This window comes from Lycorma delicatula, chromosome 5 (genome assembly GCF_047948215.1).
Source record: "Lycorma delicatula isolate Av1 chromosome 5, ASM4794821v1, whole genome shotgun sequence".
Classification (NCBI taxonomy): domain Eukaryota; kingdom Metazoa; phylum Arthropoda; class Insecta; order Hemiptera; family Fulgoridae; genus Lycorma; species Lycorma delicatula.
In genome coordinates this window covers 159,166,810-159,188,513 of record NC_134459.1, presented here as the reverse complement: position 1 = coordinate 159,188,513, position 21,704 = coordinate 159,166,810, and the positions used below count along the sequence as shown (strand labels likewise).

General features: G+C 27.6%; 1 protein-coding gene across 6 annotated transcripts in view; it reads right to left on the bottom strand.

The window, feature by feature from the left end:
- Positions 1-21,704, bottom strand: part of LOC142325538 (uncharacterized) — a 344,160-nt gene that overhangs the window by 55,310 nt on the left and 267,146 nt on the right. Inside the window, exon 1 of one of the 6 annotated variants that reach the window (XM_075367411.1) lies at positions 16,195-16,740. The exons of the other annotated variants lie outside the window; for them this stretch is intronic. Within the exon in view, the coding sequence (XP_075223526.1) occupies positions 16,195-16,347 (153 nt within the window). The 5' untranslated portion in view covers positions 16,348-16,740. Of the gene's footprint in view, positions 1-16,194; positions 16,741-21,704 lie in introns of those variants that run through there. 6 annotated transcript variants of the gene reach the window in all.

Here is a 21,704-nt window from a genome sequence, read left to right as displayed (position 1 = left end):
ATGTTAATTATAATCTTATTTTTTACGATAAAATAATGTTATTTATAGATAGATAACATGTTATGTAAGAGTTAATAAAAATTGTTTCGTAACCAGTTGGAATTAGACGAGTATAAAATAGAATAGTATTGATGTAAAGGGTTAGTAACAGGAAAAACAAATATTAAATGACGACATTGCTTTTACGTCGTAAAAGAACGTTGTATTGGCTTCAACAACTGAACTTTATTTTTAATTTCTTTAGTTCAGCACTTTTGTTTGACCTTTAGCTAAAATATAGGAGTAAGAAGAAATTAGCCCTTAATCTGACACTATTTTTAAATAAATAAATAAAAAATACGATAATAACAAAACTGATAGCAATAATAACAAAATTTAAGTTTTGTTTAATTCATTGTTAAAAATAGACATTTATTTTTTAAAATAGGTTTAAATTTTAAGGAATTTTCTAATAAAATTGATTCATAACTTTAAGATCATTTTAAGGGACAATGAAAATTATCGATTAAATTTGAAAGAATTTTTTCAAGAAATATTTTTTGAAGTTTTGAAAGAAAAATGTGCTACAAATTTAAAAATTTAAAACTCGTGATGAAAATTTGTATATTTTATATAAATGGCTAAATTCAAAAATTTCGAAATTTTTTCGAGTCAAAAATTAAAAAATGTTAACATTTTTAATAATATACTGTTTTATTTTGAATAGACGTACAGTAAAAACAGATGTAATATAATATTATGCGAAATAATATATGGCTGTAAATATGATTAAAAATAATTTACATTATTAATACAAAATACTATTATTCATTTTCGGACAACAAAATTAACATATTATATAAGGAAAGCTACGAAAAAAATAAAAATTGTAAATTCAAAGCACAGCAACAAACTGCTTATAGCGAGCTCAGACAGATACACATACATATTTATAAACAACATATTATTAATATTTCCGGAAGCTAAATAAAATCAGAATGCAGCCGCAGTCAGTTATTATATTAACATTGCAATATTAAAAAAATTATTTAAGCGTAAATTAAATGGCGCAGAAAAAGTTGCTATTAAGTTGTCAATTACAAGGTTTTCTAATTTAGAACGTATAATATAAATACTTAATATCTGTAGTCCTGTTTGTAAAATTAAAACAACAGTTCTATGTTTACTGTAAACAATTATGTTTAGTTTACAAGTATGAAGTCTGAGTAAAAAAGGGCAGAGTAAAAAAGATAAGGTAGAAAATATAGAAAAAAAAGAGAGAATGTTAAAAAGGAAATTCTTAAATCAGCAGAAGCGAACTTAGGCGGAACAAAGAGAACTGGTAGAAAACCTTGGGTTTCAGACGAAATATTGCAGCTGATGGATGAACGTAGAAAGTAAAAGAACGCTAGCTATGAAGCTGGTAAAAGGAACTATGGAGAACCGAGAAATATTATAAACAGGAAGTGCAAATTAGGTAAATAATTTGCAAATTCGATTAAAGAAAAGTGTTCAGAAGTGGAAAGAGAAATGATCATTGGTAAAATAGACGGAGCATACAGGAAAATTAAGGAGAATTTTGTGGTACGTAAGTTAAAATGTAATAATGTTTTAAATAAAGATGGTAAACCGATTTATAATACGAAAAAAATGTTAATATGTGGGTGGAATATATTGAAGAGTAAACGGAGGAAATGAATTAGAAACTGGTGCTATAGAGGAAGAAGAGGAAGTCAAAGAGGATCAAGAGGGAGATAAAATATTGAGATCTGAATTTAATGGAGCATTAAAGAATTTCGATGACAGAAAGGCTCCTGAGCTAGACAGGATACCTGCAGAATTTCTGCACAGTGCAGGTGAGGAAGCGATTGATAGATTATACAAACTGGTGTGTAATATTTACGAAAAAGGGGAAGTTCCGTCAGACTTCAAAAACAGTGTTATTGTCATGATACCAAAGAAAGCAGGAGTAGAAAAATGTGAAGAATACAGAACAATTAGTTTAACTAGTCATCCCTCAAAAATCTTAACTAGAATTCTATATAGAAGAATTGAAATGAGAGTGGAAGAAGTGTTAGGAGAAGACCAATTTGGTTTCAGGAAAAGTATAGGGACAATGGAAGCAATTTTAGCGCTCAGATTAATATGGCATTTCTAGACTTAGAAAAGACATTTGATAACATAGACTGGAATAAAGTTTTCAGCATTTTAAAGAGTTTAGGGTTCAAGTACAGATAGAAGAAAAATTGCCAACATTTACAGGAACCAAACTGCAACAGTAATAATCGAAAAACATGAGAAAGAAACAGTAATAAAAAAGGAAGTCCGACAAGGATGTTCCCTATCCCCGTTACTTTTTAATTTTTACACAGAACTAGCAGTTAATGATGTTAAAGAACAATTTAGATCCGGAGTAACAGTACAAGGTGAAAAGATAAAGATGTTACGATTAGCTGATGATATAGTAATTTTAGCTGAAAGTAAAAAAGATTTAGAAGGAACAATGAACGCCATGGATGAAGTCCTACGCAAGAACTACCGCATGAAAATAAAAAAGAACAAAACGAAAGTAATTAAATATAGTAGAAATAACGAAGATGGATCACTGAATAAAAAATTGAACGAGAAAAGACTATGGAAGTAGAAGAATTTTGTTACTTGGGAATTAGAATTATTAAAAATGGACGAAGCAGCAGGCCACATTTGGAATATGTAAAAGAAATTGTAAGGGATGTAGGATGTAGGGGGTATACCGAAATGAAACGACTGGCACTGGGTAGGGAATCTTGGAGAGCTGCATAAAACCAGTCAAATGATTGAAGACAAAAATATATAAAAGCAATAATTATTTCTTATGATGAGAACCAAAAAGCTCTTTAACGCAACCTTTATATTCTGCTATTTACAATTAAACTCGATTATTGCTATAAAACATTTCATTCTAAATAAAGTAAAACAAAAAATAAATAAATTACATTTAAAAAAGAATCAACTATGCCCTTGATTTACAGTTATGAAGATACCATTTAAGTAGCGTTCACTTGATAAACAGTATTCGTTCACGCGCTCCATATATGTACGTCCAAAGAACGCATTTACACGAATAAATTAGACTAAATGATAAATAAATATTCAATCACGTATACATATATCTATTTTCGAACATGAACGTTCAGTCAGTGAAAAGTACTATGCAAATCTGAAGGATAATTAAACTTCTTTGTGAATAATTCGTATTTATCCGATAGGATATAATAACTTATGTAAGGACAAGTTGAAAAAATAAATAAATTTTTAAAATACACACCGAATCTCCCTAATTTATTAATAAGTTTGGTTAAATATTCGTAAAAGGTTGTAAAAAAAAAAAAAGTAAAAATGTAAAAAAATAATTGAATGCGGAATTTAGTAATAGCAAAACAAGGAAAAATTGGATAAAAAAATGGAATAGTAAATTCTTACTGAGAAAAATAATTCTTTTCGTCGTTTAAGTTTTGCGGTTTAGAAAACAAATGAGGAAAAAAACACGTGTGTCTTTTAATAACATTTAAATCCACAGATCTTCTTAGAAAGATCGCCTAAGAAAATCAAATATTTGACCACAAACCGAGTCAGAATTAAAAAAGGAATAGTTATAATATAAACTATAAAATCTGGTATGTATAAATTTAATGAAATAGGTTGATAGTGTTAAAAAAAACATCAGTTAAATAAATTGATATAAAAAAAACACGTTTCGAAAAGCACTAATGTTTGCGAAACTGATAAAGTTTAATTGAAGAGTGAAAAAAATACATTATTAATATAATAAAGCAAATAAATTTAACTTTACCTAAAAACTGAACAAGTATAATAATAATCATAAATAAGGAAAATATTTACTAAATTTAAAAAAAAAAAAGAGCAGAACCAATTTTAACAAAATTACAAGTTCAATTATTTGTTAATAAATTTATGTTACGTCATAATTATAATTATTTGTATTTTTAAATATAAATAGTTTAAGTTAAAACGGGAATAAAATATAGGTAAAAATTGGATCGTACTTCTTTTGTGTGGCCTAATGGAAAAAAAATGTGGGTTAAAAATAGTATATATATTTTTTTATAACCAGAAAAGGTACTTTTAATCGATATATGAAAAGTGATTGAGGCAGAATGAAAAATAGCGGTAAAAGGAAATGTTTTATAAATTGTGAAGAAAATAAATAAATATTACAGTTTTGATTTAGTAAAGCCAATTATTTGATAATATGTTAGTATCGCGTCGTTATTTTGTGTAATGATCAAAGAACAATATAATATGAATAAACACGGAAGGTGAAAACAGAAGTTGAAATAAATTAAGTGAAATGTAAAAATAATAATTATTACCACCGATTAAAGAAAGCGCATGAATAATGTTATTGACAGAAATATGACAACAAAACTTTTTAAATAAATAATTCTACGAATTGAAATTTCATCTACCACGACTTTTTCTTTTTTTCCTTTTAAATATTAATAATTCTTTCATTTTATAATAATTTTCCTTCTTCTCCCACTTTTTTTAACGTGAATTAATTTCTTTATTTAAATAATTTCTCCTTTTCCTGTTAAAAGATTGTTTTCATAAAAGAAATTTCTCTTACAAACTGCACACAGTTGTAAGAAAGAAATTATTAAAATGAACATTCTAAATGTTTAAATCAGAACTATATATATATATATATATATATATATATATATATATATATATATATATTCTATAATAAAGATTAAAAAAAAAGAATTAAAATTTGTAAATAGAATTAAAAAAGTTGACAGCATTACTTTCATCATAAATTAAAAATTTAATACATTTTATAACTGACAAAGTGCAATTTAAAAATCAGTGAAACCCATACGTATTATACCCATACGATATTCCTTAATTTCTATTAATTACAAATTATTAAAAAGATTCTATTACAAAAAAAAACGAAATTGCAGTTTAAAAATTAGTAAAAATTCAAATTCAAACCTGATTACAAATAAATTTTAAAAAAAATTACATATATGGCAACATTTTGGAAGATAGTATAACAAAGTAATTTTTAGAATTATTCAAAAATGTTAAAAATCGAAAATTATTTCCATCCAGATAAACTCCGATATAAAAAATCATTTCAGAAAGTATCTTTTTCTTATTTTTGTTATGAAAAAAAAGAATATTGGAAGGACAGGTAGAAGGAAAAAATTGTGTAGGCAGGCCACGTTTGGAATATGTAAAACAAATTGTTAGGGATGTAGGATGTAGATGGTATACTGACGACTAGCACTAGATAGGGAATCTTGGAGAGCTGCATCAAACCAGTCAAATGACTGAAGACAAAAAAAAAAAGTTATGAAAGAGCAGGTATAAAAGCTATAGTTATTAGCCCGATGGTAGGTGGTTATAGTATAGTACTCTATAACCCACCAGGTTGGTCTAGAGGTGAACACATCTTCACAAATCAGCTGATTTCAAAGTCGAGAGTTCTAAGGTTCAAATCTTAGTAAAGTTATTTTTATACGGATTTGAATCCTAGATCGTGGATACCGGTGTTCTTTGGTGGTTTAGGTTTCAATTAACCACAATCTTAGGAATGGTCAAACTGAGACTGTACGTTTCATTTGCACTCATACATATCCTCATTCATCCTCTGAAGTATTATCTCAACGGTAATTACCGGAAGCTAAACAGGAAAACGAAAAAAGTATAGTACTATCTATACGGTTGCCTGCATTTCCCGTCGCGGTCAGGGGATGTTTAGCCGGTCAGGGCTCTGCCCTTTGGAACTCCTTGTGTTCATTAAACTCATGCTTGCGATAATAATAATGACATATAAAAATTAAAACCTGTTCAGTTTTTTTCTGCAGAGCAAGTTTAACAATTCAGGTCAAATTCAGTGAATATCTTCTTTAGTATAGTCGAAAACGGGGAAAATTTGTAATCGTTCGAAACGTTTTTACCTTTCTTCACCCCTTTTAATGTCAAATTTTAAAAATCTAGAAATCGGTTTTTAGATATTCACATAGAGAAAAACCCACCAAAAATCAAGTGATATCTTCATTTGTTACAGAGAAATTAAAAAAAAAATAGTAAATTTCATTGTTACTTCATTTAAACTCTGAACTTGGAATTTAAAAAAAAACCTTTTTAATGTGCAGTTACACCGTAAGAAGAAACGTAAAAAGAAATTTTTGTATACAAATTTTCATCAATTTATCTTTATAATTTTTGCTGGGCACTGATTATGAAACGGTCACGACATGTTGTTTTATATATATATATATATATATATATATATATATAAAATGTAACTTAGCCCAAAGAAGGTTATTCTTTTTTTTTCCCCAATGATCTTTATTCTTTATTTATTTTTCGGTAAAAAAAATAAAATAATAATAAGTGGGTAAGAGACATATGTTAATAAATGATTGTATTAAGATAAATGTATTGTAGATCGACAGAACAAAGGTATATAATAAAAGACGAAGATAGAAAATAAAAAGGTGGTTGATTTAAGGGAGGACGAAGAAGTAAATAAACTGGTGGGAAAAGAAGGACAAAGAACAGGGAAAACTAGAGGAGAAACCTACAAGGAAGAATCTCAAAGAAGCAGAGAAAAATAATTTTTTTTTCACATTTAACCTTTTCTTTATTTCATAATAATCTCTTACTGCAATGTGTTTAAAAAAAATTACATTAAATCACGATCCCACTAGATCGTGCTTCGAAAGGGTAAACTATTTAATTATTACTTAAGGTCTGGCGATGTTAATATCAAGTGGTATGATTTTATTTTACCGCGTTTTCGTTAAATATTTTAGAATTTCCTCTATCCAATAATCTTTCTGAAAGCATACTGTTGAAAATTGACATAATGTTGAAAACATAATTGATTAAAAAAGTAATATTACAAAACATAGGATAAAAGGAATATTTTTTTCAAAGCTAAACATAAAAAAACACAGTTAAAAATATTAAAAAAATAATAAAAATTAAACTTTTTATAAAAATTAATAAAATTACACACGACTGCACCAAAACGTATGGTTAAAAAATCTTTAAATTTTTTTTTATTTTTATTATTACGACAGACATTCATTTCACACACGTTACGTTGTTTAAAATTTATTCTAATGATTTCATTAATTTCTTAAAAGAAACGTAAACATTATTTTTTCTCATTACGGTTTGTAGAGTTAATTTTAATTTCATTTATATCGCTGTAATCGATAAAATAAATATATATTCCACTGAAAAAAACAAAAAGAAAATTTATAGAGTATACTTTATATCAAAACATAAATATACAAACGTAAGAATTTCTACAAAAAATTCCGAAAAATAAGGTCACGCACTTTGACGCTGCTTTCTCCAAGCTTTAAATAATTATTGGGCAGTCTGCCCTTGTAAGGCAAAGAGCATAATGTTACCGAATATTAATTATGCCTTATCTTTTTATTTGTAATTGATAATAAGCAATTAAACTAATTTATCTATTTACCTTTGAAATTTTATCTTTTGAAATTGTACTCTGTGATATTTGCGTAATTTGTTTTCCTATTGCTTAAAAAATCCCTAATACGTTGTTACTGTAATTTTAATTTAAAAATATTTTTAGTCCTTTTTTTATAAAAAGTTTTTTTTATTTTTGCGATTTTTTTACTCTTATTGATAAAATACAACTTGTAATCTTTTAAGTAAATTATAATATTTTGAACTAACTGTGTAAGCGTGCATTTATTTCAACTGTATCCGTTACACTTTTTGATTTATAAAATTTCTTAATTTGACAAAATATTTAACTTAAACGAACCTAAAATAAATATAAAAATTTGTTTAATGGAAAGCCCAAATTTAAGGGTTTACAATTTTGTTTAAATTAAGCTTACATTAAGTTTTCAAAACGTTCATATTCTACGTTTGAATATATTTTAATTTCTTAACACTACTCGGTTAGATTAAAAAATTACTGCCTAGTTAAAGTAATTCTAAGGGAGTTGGGAAAGTAGATCAGGGGTTTAAAAATTAAAAAAAAAAATTAATAAGGTTGTTAAAATAAATTTAACAGCTTTGAAAAAAAATTATATCGCAAGGATGCTAAAATACTTAGAATATTAAGATATTTTTGCGTTTCATTCTTTTTTAAAAATTTCTTTTTAATTTTTTCAGGTAAACAAATAAATAGAAATTTGATTTATTACAAACTGACTTTCGATTGAGAGTAATAAAATTTTTAAGAAATAAAAGAAAATAATCAATAATAAAAGAGCGTTAAAAAAAATTATACGCGAATGATACACACATGTCAAAAGTATAACGATTCCCATCAAAACTGCCATAGAAAGACGCCGCATATTATTGTTTGCCTCGCCTTCACAGATAATTCGGTTAACTTGTCGGGCGATCACAAAATATCAATCGATCAAATAAACATATTACAAGAAATAGCAAAAAGAATAGCCCAAAAAAAATCTTTTGAAAAAATATATTCCAAATATCAAAATTCCCTATTTCTTTTTTTAAGAAAATCTAAATATCTTCAAAAAAACTATGAAATAGAACAGCCAAAAAGAGAAATCTGATAAATCGGGTGAAAAAATTAAATCGGTCTAACACAACACGCGTACAACAAAAAAATCTATCTGCAAAATTAAGGTATTTGAATACAAAAATTCGCCCAGAAGTGTTGCACCCGGTAGAATATTTGACAATGATCCATATGGACCTTTTAAAAGAAATCCAAAAAAGTTTTGTTGAAAATACCTAATCTTATAAAGGACAATACCCTCCGATAATAAATTCCGGCTCCACAAAATGCTATAATTTATAGAAATAATGCATAAAACATTATAGTCTTTCATAGGACGCGTTTTAACGCCCTGTAAAGATAAAAGAATTCTCAAGAAAACTCCTCTTTTTCTATTTAGAAAGAAAAACTAAAAGCGTATACTGTAATAAATTTAAGAAAGATTTAAACACATCGGGAATAGAAATTCTGAATTTATAAAAACGGGAATTAATAAAGAAAAAAATTAAAATAAATCTCAATGTAGGGAGTTTGATGCGAAGAAGCAGCTCTAAAACAAAAAAGAATAGAAGCAGAAGAATTCGGAAAAAATGCCAACGAGAGTGTTGAAAGTACCAGAGGAAAGACGTTAAGGAGTCTTAAACATAGTTCATAGTCGACCGAAACGGAAAAATACTGTTTTTATGTGTACAATGCTTTGGTTCTTTTTAATTTAAACGAGTTAATTTTAGAATGTCTCTTTGAATTTTAACCTTGATTTACCTAGGAAATATGTAAAATAAATTTAAATAAAAGCTGTTTTAAACAGGAAAAGTATGACAAACAGTTGTTTAAACATTGGTACGTATTCACAGATCGGTATAACTGTAAAAGAATGCAATTAGAAAAGTATTTTAATAACAGCTGTTTTAAAATATATTTATATTAAATAATGTAAAATACAATTGATATTTAGTTCAGATTAATTAAAACAACTGACAGAATTTTAATAAAATATAAAATATTTAAAAAGGTTTTAGTTATAATTTGAATGAAGTGAAAACGGATATGTACGCATAAACACATATTGAATGATATGAAAAACTAATAAATAATCTAATACATTTCAAAATGAAATAAACGATTCAACATTCATTTTTCAAGAGAAAAGTCTGGAAAATTGAAAGGTTTGATAACCTTTGATAATCAAATCTCCATTAGAATCTAGCTGAAAAATTTGTATAGTTCAACTGGATATTTATTTACACTCCACATTATTCTGAAGTTGGGTTAATGCTTTCCTAACGAAAACCTGATCTCCCCATTCTTGTTCATAAAAAAAATATTTCAAAATCAATCTAAAGGTTTTTGTGACACAGAAATACTCTAGGCTATCTAATGGAAAATTCGGATCACCGAAAAATAAATTTATTTCGAATTTATAATTACATGAAATTTCAATTTATTTTTTTTGATTCCAAGATTATAACAAAATAATGGTAGGTTCTTTTTATTGAGATCATATAAAATTTTGAACGAACTTTAAAAGAAAGATGTTTTTAAACATTAAAGGAGGGATTCCTTTAACGATACATTTTTGTAAAACTTTTTGTAGGTAGGTATTATTTCGTAATTTTTATAAATGGTTTCCCTTGTGGTATAGTCTTAAAGAAAAAATTATAAAAGAAACTTTGGTTAATTCAAATAATTATATCCTGTTATAAAAGAAAACTGTTTTCCTAACGAATAATATTTTTTTTATGTTAAGGATACAGGACGAAAAATTATCTTTCTGTTCCACAAACTTCGAGTAAGTAAATTAGCAGAAAAAATTAAAGAAAGTTCATTATATAATACTAGTACAATAAATTATACTGAAAAGTTCACTAAGAAATAAAATCAAAAACGATCGCAATTGATTAAAATAAATATATTTTCTTTAAAATTACACTTAAAGAATTATAAATATACTTAATTTCAAAAACACTGTAAAAAAAAAAAATGTTAAAAATAACTATTTTTCACGTTTTCTTCAAATTGCATTTTTTAAAAACAATTTTCAAACTAAAAAAACTCACCTCTTAATTTAGCGCCGATTTAAAAAATTCAAATATTTAGAGAAGATTTAAAAATAAATTTTTATTTTTCAATAAATAAACTATACCGAAAAATTTCTTTGAAATCGAATTTTTTATTAGTTTTTTTTATGCTTTTATTTACAGTCGCATCAACAATTACAATCATTAGCGACTAAAGTAACATTATGATGTAGCGTTACATAAAACAACAAAAATAAATAATAAAGAAACAGGAACAATAAAGAATAAACATAGACAAGTAACAACAATAAATAAAAACTAAAATACAAAAATCATTAAGTCGTATTCTTCATTCCACTATAGGAGAGGAACCGCAAGAGGCGTTTTATATTTTCTTTCTGGTTTAATAGAAATTTCCTATTTGAACCCAATCTAAGTTTTGTCGGATAGCTCCAAAGATTGGGCAGCCAAAGAGCAGATGGTGCACGGACCATTTGACCTCGCAAGCCTCACAGATCTTCTGAGGAGGGCTATTAGTTTTACTTTGTACGAATAGTTAAAAAAATTCGCCTCCGTATGAAAAAAAAAACTGATAATAAGAAATAAATAGACAAGAAGAAGATAGCGTTACAAAAATAAGAAAAGTATTGTAGAAAAACGATTAGAAAGGACTATTAAGCTAATTGTCTAGGGTTTGAGAATAAATACTGTTTTTTTTTCTTTTTAATTTTATGGGCGAAAATTTTAAGTGTATGTAGAACATCAAGCTACTTATTTTAATTACGCTATCACTATCTTAATGGTGATGAAAAAACATTGCAAAATATTTTTAAATGGTGTATTTATATAATGTAATTTCTCATTAAAAAATATTTTCCACTTAAAAAAAAAATTTACAGCTGGACCACTAAAGGAACTTTCTCGACAATGTAAAAAAATCCAAAAATTTGTTTGATACGGAGAACAAAAATTTGAACATAAAAAATTAATAATAAGATAAGGATGCAAAAATATATACTAATGGAACTACGAATCTTCTAATAACGAAGTCGGTGAAAAATACATAATATGCTTCACGCAGGTAGCATAAATATTAATATTCACGCAGGAATATTTTACAAGCTAATACAAAATATTTTATTTCGATTATTTATTTTACAAAAAAATAAAAACTATTTTATAATTTAGATTGGATCATCGACTCTCTAATATTAAGATTTCTAGTAAGCCTATTTCCATAGAGAAATTATTACTATCTCTTCTAAAAATAATGATATTATTATGTTTTAAATATTTTTATTATACCTTACTGAAGTAATGAAAGTAATTAGCTAAAACAACCTTATGAAAGTAAAATATATTATTTTTTTCTTCAGCAAAAAGATCGTGACCTAAGTTTATACGAACACAAAGATACTTCCAAATTCATCTCACCTGGAGCAATCTTTTGAAACTAAAGATTTTAAAGACAAAAAAAAAATCGTTCAATATAAACACTATTTTACACGGTTAACAAACTCTCACGACTTTGCGTTAAGTTATAATCTAGCAAAAGATTTTGAAATATATAAACTATTAAAATCAAAAACATTTAAATTCTATCTCATTTTTATCGATCAAAAAATTATTGAAAATAATATTTTTAAATTCTCATACGTGTTCTAGATAATTTATACCACGTTTTAAAAGAGATTAAAATTTCTGAAAATTATTTTTACAATTACGACTTTCTAAGATTTTTATGTTTTCTTATCCACAATTTCTTTTTTTTATAGATCAATTCATTATTACTTTTGTTTGTAAAACTTCAATCCAGTGGTAAAGAATTATTCCTAAGGTATAATAAGATGTATATATTAAGATTTTAAGTGGAAATATTATTGACATTTCGAATAAAATGCAATCCTTTAAAAAAGATTAATTCCTTCTGTTAGGTATATAAATTTCCTTCGAGATATGTAGCCTATTCTTATTCTTTATCGAACGTACCGATTTCTTCTTCTTTTTCGTTTTACCCGACTTGGGGATATATTGAATCGATCACTGTTTTGTGTTACGTACCTTTCTTTAAACTCGGTATCGTTTCATTCTTTGATCTTACTTCCCTTTCTTCTTACGAGAATCGAATCTTACGTTTGGTTTTGGCTTGGAACCTCATTTTCTTGTCCTTGGTAATTGTTTTGGCAGTTTTATCTAGGAGCAAGCTTTCCGTGATTTGGAGTGCCATTAGATCTTTTTCGGTTTGGTTTTTTGTTGTGGAAATAATCAAAGATCTGTTTGGTTAATCCGTTTTCGCTCATTCTGAGGTTGTGTCCGTAAAAGTCGATTCTTCTTTTTCTGTTTTTTTATGTACAGGGTTTCGTTTTGATGCGGATTAGTTTTTTTTTTTTGGAATTTGGAGCCTAGGATTTTTCTTAAGATTTTACTTTCTTTGATCTTTAGTCTTTCGATTGGGCCACAGTCGGTGATTGATAATGTTTTGGTTGCATATAAGGCCTCCGGTTTGATTACCGTTTTGTATTTTTGAATTCCAGGATAGAGATTTTTTGTTGTAAGTATTTTTGGCGAGTCGAAAGACTAGTTCGAGTTTGTTTCTTCTGTTTTCCATCACCTTTTTCTCGAGTGCATTGCAGCCGATCCGATCTCCGAGATATTTTAATTTTTTTACTATTTCTATCTTTTGTTTTCCGGTTTTTTAAGGTACCTTAGTGAGTTTCTGATCTTTGTCATTATTTTGGTATTTTTGAAGGAAATTTTGAGACTTATCTTCGTTGTTTATTATTCAAGTTTTTGAATTTGTTCACTGGCTTCATCCCACGTCTCAATTTGTAAGGTCATGTCGTCTGCGAAGGATAAAAAGTCGATTTTGATACCTTTGTTTTTCGTTCCTAATGGGATTTCACTACGGATCTTTTGGTTTCATTCTCTAATTTTTGTTTCTAGGTCGCAGTTGAACAGTAGCGGGGAATCCGTCTTCTTGCCGTACGCCAATTTTAATATCGAAAGGGTCAGAGAGTTCTTCCATGAATTTAACTTCAGGGTACGTGCTAGTGAGGGTTTCTTTAATCAGGCTTGGGGTTTCATTAAAGGAAGTTCCTCTGGTAGTTACGTAATAAGTATTCCAAAATTAACTTAAATAAAAGTTTCTTTCGAGAATAAAAATAGAATAATCAATTTCGGTTTATTATAGTAGAATGAGATTATCACAATATAATTTTAATATTCGAAATGCTTTCATGCGAAAATTTAAGAAAATTAATCGGAAAACATAATACATATTCTCCCTTTTGGAAGAGTCTTAGATCGCACTTGTTTAAATCATTTCACACTACATTCCTTTTATTTTTATCAAGATTAGACTTCTTGCAAGCGATTTATTTCTTCATACGGAAAAAATATTTTAGGACTATTAAAATTTTAAAATAAAAAATGTAAATAGAATAAACGTTAAAGATTTTTTTTAAAAAAACCGTCATCAAAAACGTGCAATAAAAACTAAAAAAATTAAAAAAAAAAAATCATTTAAATTTCAATTGTTTTGCTGTAAGCGCCAAATTATCATTTGGTAAATTAATGGTAGTAGTTTCTAATTTAACACCGACTTCTTATGTCAAATTTGTAAAAGAATAGAAAAAGTGTAATTTTTTTAGTTATAGCCCAGATTTTTGTAAGCAAATTTTTTTCAGTCTTATTTTTATTATATATATATATATAAATATATTTTTGGGTAAAGAAAAAACAACAGACTAACTTCGATGGTTTATTCTATTTTTGGGGAACCGTGATTTTTATTTCAAATAAAAGCAGAAAATTTAATGCAAAAAATATTTATAATAAAAAGATTTAATAATTAAAAAAAATAAAATTTCATTATCGTTATTTTACACCCACTTTTATGAAGTAAAAGCCAGATTTTTATGAACGGATGTTCTTCCTGTTTCCAACGAAAAATACAATTCTAAATAAAATGAAAAATACAATTTTCACAAGAATTTTGTGCGCTCTAAACAAAATTCGTGCAACTGAAATAATCATGTAATACTAGTATGTAAATAAAATTAACACGATTAAATAATAAACTAATTTAAAAATAATTTTTTTATATCTTTGTAAAAACTATCATTTTACTCATAATGAAACTCAATCAGTGTTTTATAATTCGGTGCGTTTCTTACAACGCATGAGAGCACCAATTGTAAAGGAAACGCGAGCCGAGGGTATTTATGATTAATTGTGAATATTATCACAGGTAACATCAGAAATTTGGGATTTTTACCGATTTTATAGTAAATATATTAAAATTGAAGCTACGAGCAGTATGACTATCGAATCTACCTGTTTTATAAAAATACAGAGATTAACTGTTTATTAACTATAAAATCAAGTAATTCTTTACAATTAATTAAGAAATAAATTTAAAGACTCATTTTAATCTTCATTAATAATTAATTTATATTAAAAAAAATATTATAAACTATGTTGTAATCGTAGTATTTAAAAGGTTTTCATTACTTTATGAGCAAGCGCGCAATCGAGTGCTAAATTTAAGATAAAAAAAATTCGATAATTTTATTTACGATGAAGGTTAAAATTCTACGATTATTAAACTATTTGTCATTATACTAACGTACTTACCCCAGTATGAATATTAACCGCATCATAAATACGTAAGCTTTATAACCGGTAAAAATGTTTGGAAAAATATAGATACAAACATGCTTAGAAATAAGAACTCATCCTGAATTTATTTTACAGTTTATATATTAACTAGTACATTAAAATGTAATTAAATATTTAAAAAAAACAATAGTAATAAAAAATAGATATCTTTTTTTTTTTACTATTTTTTTTCGATCGAAATATTTTGACAAAGAATCGCTGATGTACTGAGGGATTATCTTTCTTTCTTTTTCCTATTTAGCCTCCGGAAATTACCATTCAGGTATTACTTCAGAGGATGAATGAAGATGATATGTATGATTGTAAATGAAGTGTAGTCTTGTACAATCTCAGGTCGACCACTCCTGAGATGTGTGGTTAATTGAAACCCAACCGCGAAAGAATACCAGTATCCATGATATAGTATTCAAATCCGTATAAAAATTAATCGGTCGATTTAAATTTTAACACTATCACACAAATGTCATAAGTACATAAACAAATACATAAACCTTTAAAAAAAAAATCTGGACTTTCAGAATATCGAGATCCATTAAAATTTGAGAATCGAATTAAGTTACAAGGTTTTTAATAAAAAATCAAAAGTTATTTTACGGTTCTAAAACAAGATGTACTGTAACTTAATTAATATCAACTATATAATTTATGTATATAATGCAGTAACAACTGGAGGCTTACGTCAACTTAAGTTACTGATGGATGATGATAATTTATTTTGTATCGTGCGAAAAATGCCATGCCTGACCGGGATTAGATCCCGGGACCTCCAGTTGAAAGGATGATAATAATGAAACATAACATAAGTACAATGTAAATAGTTTCTAGCGCTATAATTTCCATTAAGATTTAAAATACCGTACTAATCTTATTTGACAGATAATTTACAAAAAAATAAATAAATAATTAATGTTAGTAATTTAAATAAATACAGTCCAGTTTATATTAATTAAAATTAAAAAAAAAGTACAACAAACTAACCTTACACGATGACAAAACCCTGTAACCAGAAGGAAGAAAAGCACGACTGAGAACCGTTTCATCACCAGTAATATTTCTCCGTGTATTCAATAAAACAGATTGATTATTTGAAATATTTGCTCTCATGATAAAAATATAAACACAACAAATCATCACAGTTAAACAGGACAGTGAAAAAAAGAAGACATTTTATAAATAATTTATCGACAAATATTAAAAAAAAAATTATATAATACACGTCATATATAGTCCAGAAATAAAAAAAAAAATTATATATACTAAAACACAGCACAATCACTGACAAAAAAATAATACCTAAACACGCTAGATATATGCGTGTAGTGCGATAAAAAAGTATATGAACTAAATATTACGAAGAACGAAATGACTGTATATACGAGGAACTTTAAGTTTCAAAATAAAAATACCGAATTCGTTAAATAGTTAAAATATTAAAAATTAAAAAAAAAAAACTAACGCGGCTGAGTGTCAACTCGACGATACCTCTGCTTCCATGTTCTACGATGAAATAACGAGAGCTCAGCGTCGACATAACAACTACTGTTTTCAGCCGGTCGGTGGAGGGAACCACACAATGATAGTGGGGGAAATCTGATAACCCGTAATCTAATATAATTCATAATTATCATAAATGAATCCGCATGTAATTTCCATTCAACATCGTACGCTATTTTATTAATCAATTTCGCAACGATTACGTCCGCAAAGTTTAATAATAAAATACTGTATAAACAATGACGAATTTATTGATCCGGACTTTGTTTACCGTAAATCTTTCCGCGTAAAAAGTGATTATTTTTCGTAAAATACAGCATATAAAAATTACAGTACAGTGGTATTTCCTAACAATTTTAATTAATAAATTAATTTTAATTAACCACCCTACTGTAAATGTTTTTTAAAAAATTGAGTTAAAAAAAATTGTTTTTTTTAATACATATGTATAATTACCAATGATTCACTAAAACAAAACGATGATTTTCCCAAATGAGGTGTCATAAAAGGGCTTAGATTTCTATAATCCAATTCACAACAATATTCTGTTTCATTGTTACCGACTGTCGTCAGCAAAATTTTCGGTAGGATTTTTTTTTGTCTGCTACATCGATATTGTTAAAATTAAATCAACTGATAACGATAATAATATATAGCACACTTATTTTATTTTCGTTTATTTATTTACTAACTTAATTATTCTCATTATAAACTTTCACTAAAATAAAATATAAACATTTTTTATTAAAATTAATCATTAAAATACCGACCTCCGCGGCCGAGTAGGTAACGTCTCGGAATTTCTTTTGGGGTCCTGGGTTCGAATTCCGGTCAGACATGGCATCTCTTCATACGCTACCCATTTCTACCGAGCAAATATGACCACAGCTGTTGATTCCAGTACTTTCATAAATCATTTCAATAAAAAGAAGAGATTCACCAACTTGACCCGTATTTACTTATATTTTGTTCAAGTTTTTCTCACGACCAAATGCACCGCTTTAGATTATTTGGTTTATATATAAAACGCAATAAATTATTAAAAAAGGAATACGAAAACTTAAGATGTTTAAGGTAGGAAAATAAGATTTAACGTATATAAAATTCTGAATTACTAAGTATTTCTCCCGATAATTTTAATTGCGTTAATTTCTAACCCTTAATTTTAATTAGTAAAAAAAGAAGAAATTTAAGAAAATTTTATCCAAATTTTCATTTTTTAATAAAATTTTCAAAATTTATTTTTATTTTCATTCTTTTTTAATAGGATGCGTTCCAAGCAAATAAATTAAGAAAACACATTTTGATAAAGATGAGAGGACAGAGATTTTATTCACTATTTCAATAAATAATTCTACAAAGTACGCTTAATATTTATTTTGTTAATTTTATTTCTTCTCTCATGATTTTTATACGAAGAGAAGCATCTTTTATGAAAAAATAACAAAGAAAAATCTCCTCTGGCAAAAGGTTGGACCTCCATTTTAAACATTTTTTACACAAAAATTGTAGCAAATACTATGGAATTCTTATTATCAAATACGTGTGATGAAATGTATCAATAAAACGATTTTCGTTCAGAAGATAATAAGGGCTCAAGGTTCCTGTAATTTGTAAATATTTTTAGGCAAAACTTCCCTATAATTTTAGTTGAAATTCATCTTAACGAATTTCATTAAAGAACCGGTTTAACTAAAGTTTGATCAGGAACAAACACAAATCAAGGTAATAGGATAACATAATTTTGTGAAGAAACCACTCTAACGGACTTTTGTTTCTTTTTTATATAATATAGAAATTTATAAAGACAAAAATTACAAAGTTATAAAAAAAGTTATTGTAATGTACAGTAAAACACAGTTGTGCTAAAATGGCTGAAGCGAGTAGTTATAGCGTCGAGGAGCTGTTAGACACAAGTGTCTGGGTTCATGAACGACAACATACGAATCAAACAATGAAGCTAATTAATAATATGTTTTGGCAACGCTTTAATAAGCCGCCACCACGAAAAGCAACAATGTTGGCTTAAGAAAAACGTACGTATGAATTTGGCAGTGTTAAAGATAGGCCGCGGAGTGAACGAAAATTAACGCGGTTAGAAACATGTGCAGCTGTTGCAGTTTCCATTGAACTTACCCCGATGAAATCAACTCGTAAACGGTCAGTTGAATCGCGGACAATGCAAGACCGTATGAAAAAGGACTTGAAAGTTAGGCCATTTCGCCTGATCTTCATCACTGAAATGTCAGATGCAGACATGGGATCGTCGCGCTGCATCCTGCCGGCTTTATAAGAAAAATTCACTGCTGCAGTGCACCGTTGAAAGGTGCTTTTTACTGACGAATGAGCAATCTATCGTATTTCGCGTGCCAAAAATGTGTTATTTCGGGCGAAAGAAAATCCTTATTACGCGACAGAATTGAAAAGAAATCCACCGAACGTCATGATTCGGACTGGAATGACAGCTTGTCATTTGTTTGGTCCTTATTTTTTTTAACGGGCCAGAGCACAAACTTATTTAGAGATGCTGGAGACACGGTTGGTTAATAGCACAGCTTCAGGAGAACGATCTTACGGAACGAGTATGGTTGCAGCAGGATGGAGCACCTGCACATTTTTCTCTATCAATTCGCGGGTTTCTGAATGAAGAATTTCCAGGAAGTTGGATCGGCCGCGGTACTCCAGCGTCACCAGCTGTATTATCATGGCCACCAAGTCCTGATCTAATCACACCAGACAATTCATTATGGGGAATTATTAAGACACACGTATCTATCTCTAGGTCGCTACACCACAAATAAGGAATTACGTGGCGCTGTGAGAAACGCCTTTCCTAACGTAAAACCAAAAATGCTAAGTCGCGTGTCACAGAGGACGTGGCGAAGTATAGAATTGTGCGTGCGACATGAGGGCGAACACACAGTCCTACTGGATCATTAAAATCAGTACTATGAATCAAGTGAGTAAATAAAATAATTCATTATTATATCGCATTTTTCAGTTATAACTCGTTACAAATTTTTGGTTCTAACTTTAGAGGGTACGATGACTTCGCTGCCATTCTGTGTGTGTGTATATCTATATATATATATATATATATATATAATGATCTGGCAATTATTATACACAGTATAAAAATTCATTTAAAAAAAACGAGTAATAATGACAATAATTCATGGAAATGACTCACTTATATAAAATTTAGATTATAGGGTAATTGAAAGGAAGCAAAAATTTATTTCTGTTCATAACAAAAAAAAAAAATAATAATAATAAAAATGAAACATGTTAAGTAATTGTACAATTTATTTTCTTTTGGAATTAAGTAATCAAAAAAGCTTTAAAGAATGTAATTTAGACATACACGTGTGTAAAATAATAATAAATAATTATTACCAACACAACAGCACTTAAAAGAGTGCGCACAACAGCACAAAACAAAACTATTATTTATTTTTTTTTAAATTGATAAGAAGGAAACTAATAAATAATTCTCAGTAAACCTCTTGGATCTAATTTAGGTCAATATATCAAATAACTTTCATCTGGGGTTCGACAGACATAACCTACAACAATATTTTATAGGTCGAAACAGATTAATTGAACCTCTAACATTTAATACAGTATAACAATTCGATGACATAAATACGTTAATTATTTCAAGAATGATTTTCATTAAAAAAGCCAAATAAAATCAGTTAATTGTTTTATAAACTAGGACAGGACAATACAATAAAATTATATTATTAATGATTATTTCCTTTTAGAAATACAGGAAAAGTACCGAGCAGTATTTTCTTTATACATAATAATAAAAATAATGCTGTAAAAAATAATTAAAATAATACATTAATAAGAGCAAATTATACTTATTTTTATTTCCATTAAAATAAAATCGACCGATCAAACTAATTATAAAAAAATGTTCAGAATGAAATTAACATAATTACTTAACCTTCACTGAAATAAGTAATAATAAATATTCATCGTAACGAGTAATTGACGAAAATAATAATTCATAAAATTTAATAAAAAATCAGTACTAATAAAATTACCCGCAAACTTTAGGTTTAAGACTGTACTGTTTTCATCTAATGCCAAGATGAAAAAAAAAACAGAATTTTAGTTAAAACCTGAATGAAAACGTGTATACGTAATGAGCGGGAAAAAAAGTATTTTATAGAGTATCGAACACAGTAATCTAACTAGCGGTCTAGTGGAAGACTGGAACAGCAAATTTAATCGAAGAGTCGGTACGGATTATTCAAACGTAGATATCCTAATCCAAAATATAATGAAAGATTCAGAAGTAATAAATGAAAACATTATAACCAGCAGTTAAGAATTCTATGTAGGAAAAATCGGAAACGATAAGCCGAAATTAATATGTGTAAAAAAATTACACAAAAACAAAAAGCTGTTACTTTTCATTGCGCCCTGGCGTATGTTGATAAATTGACTAATGTTATTGAGAATTTTCTTTTAATATTTCAAGGGGCTGGGTTGTAAAACCAAATAGAAAACCAGCCGTTTAGGTCGGTGACGTAAATTTTTTTTGAATGAATCTGACAATCTGATATATCACCATAGATTTCTTTATTTTAGTACTATTCCGTCATTTAAAAATTAATTATTTGTTATTTAATATTATTGTTATTTTCATAAATATTAAGTATTAATTATAATATACATAATTTGATTTGTGTTTTTAGACAATTGATTATTGTATTTGCTTTAAAATCAATGTTACTTGCTGTGTACTTTAGTACAGGCAATTTGTCATCAAAATAGGCTTTCTTTCTTTCTTTTTTCTGTTTAGCCTCCGGTAACTACCGTTTAGATAATTCTTCAGAGGATGAATGAGGATGATATGTATGAGTGTAAATGAAGTGTTAGTCTTGTACATTCTCAGTCCGACCGTTCCTGAGATGTATGGTTAATTGAAACCCAACCACCAAAGAACACCGGTATCCACGATCTAGTATTCAAATCCG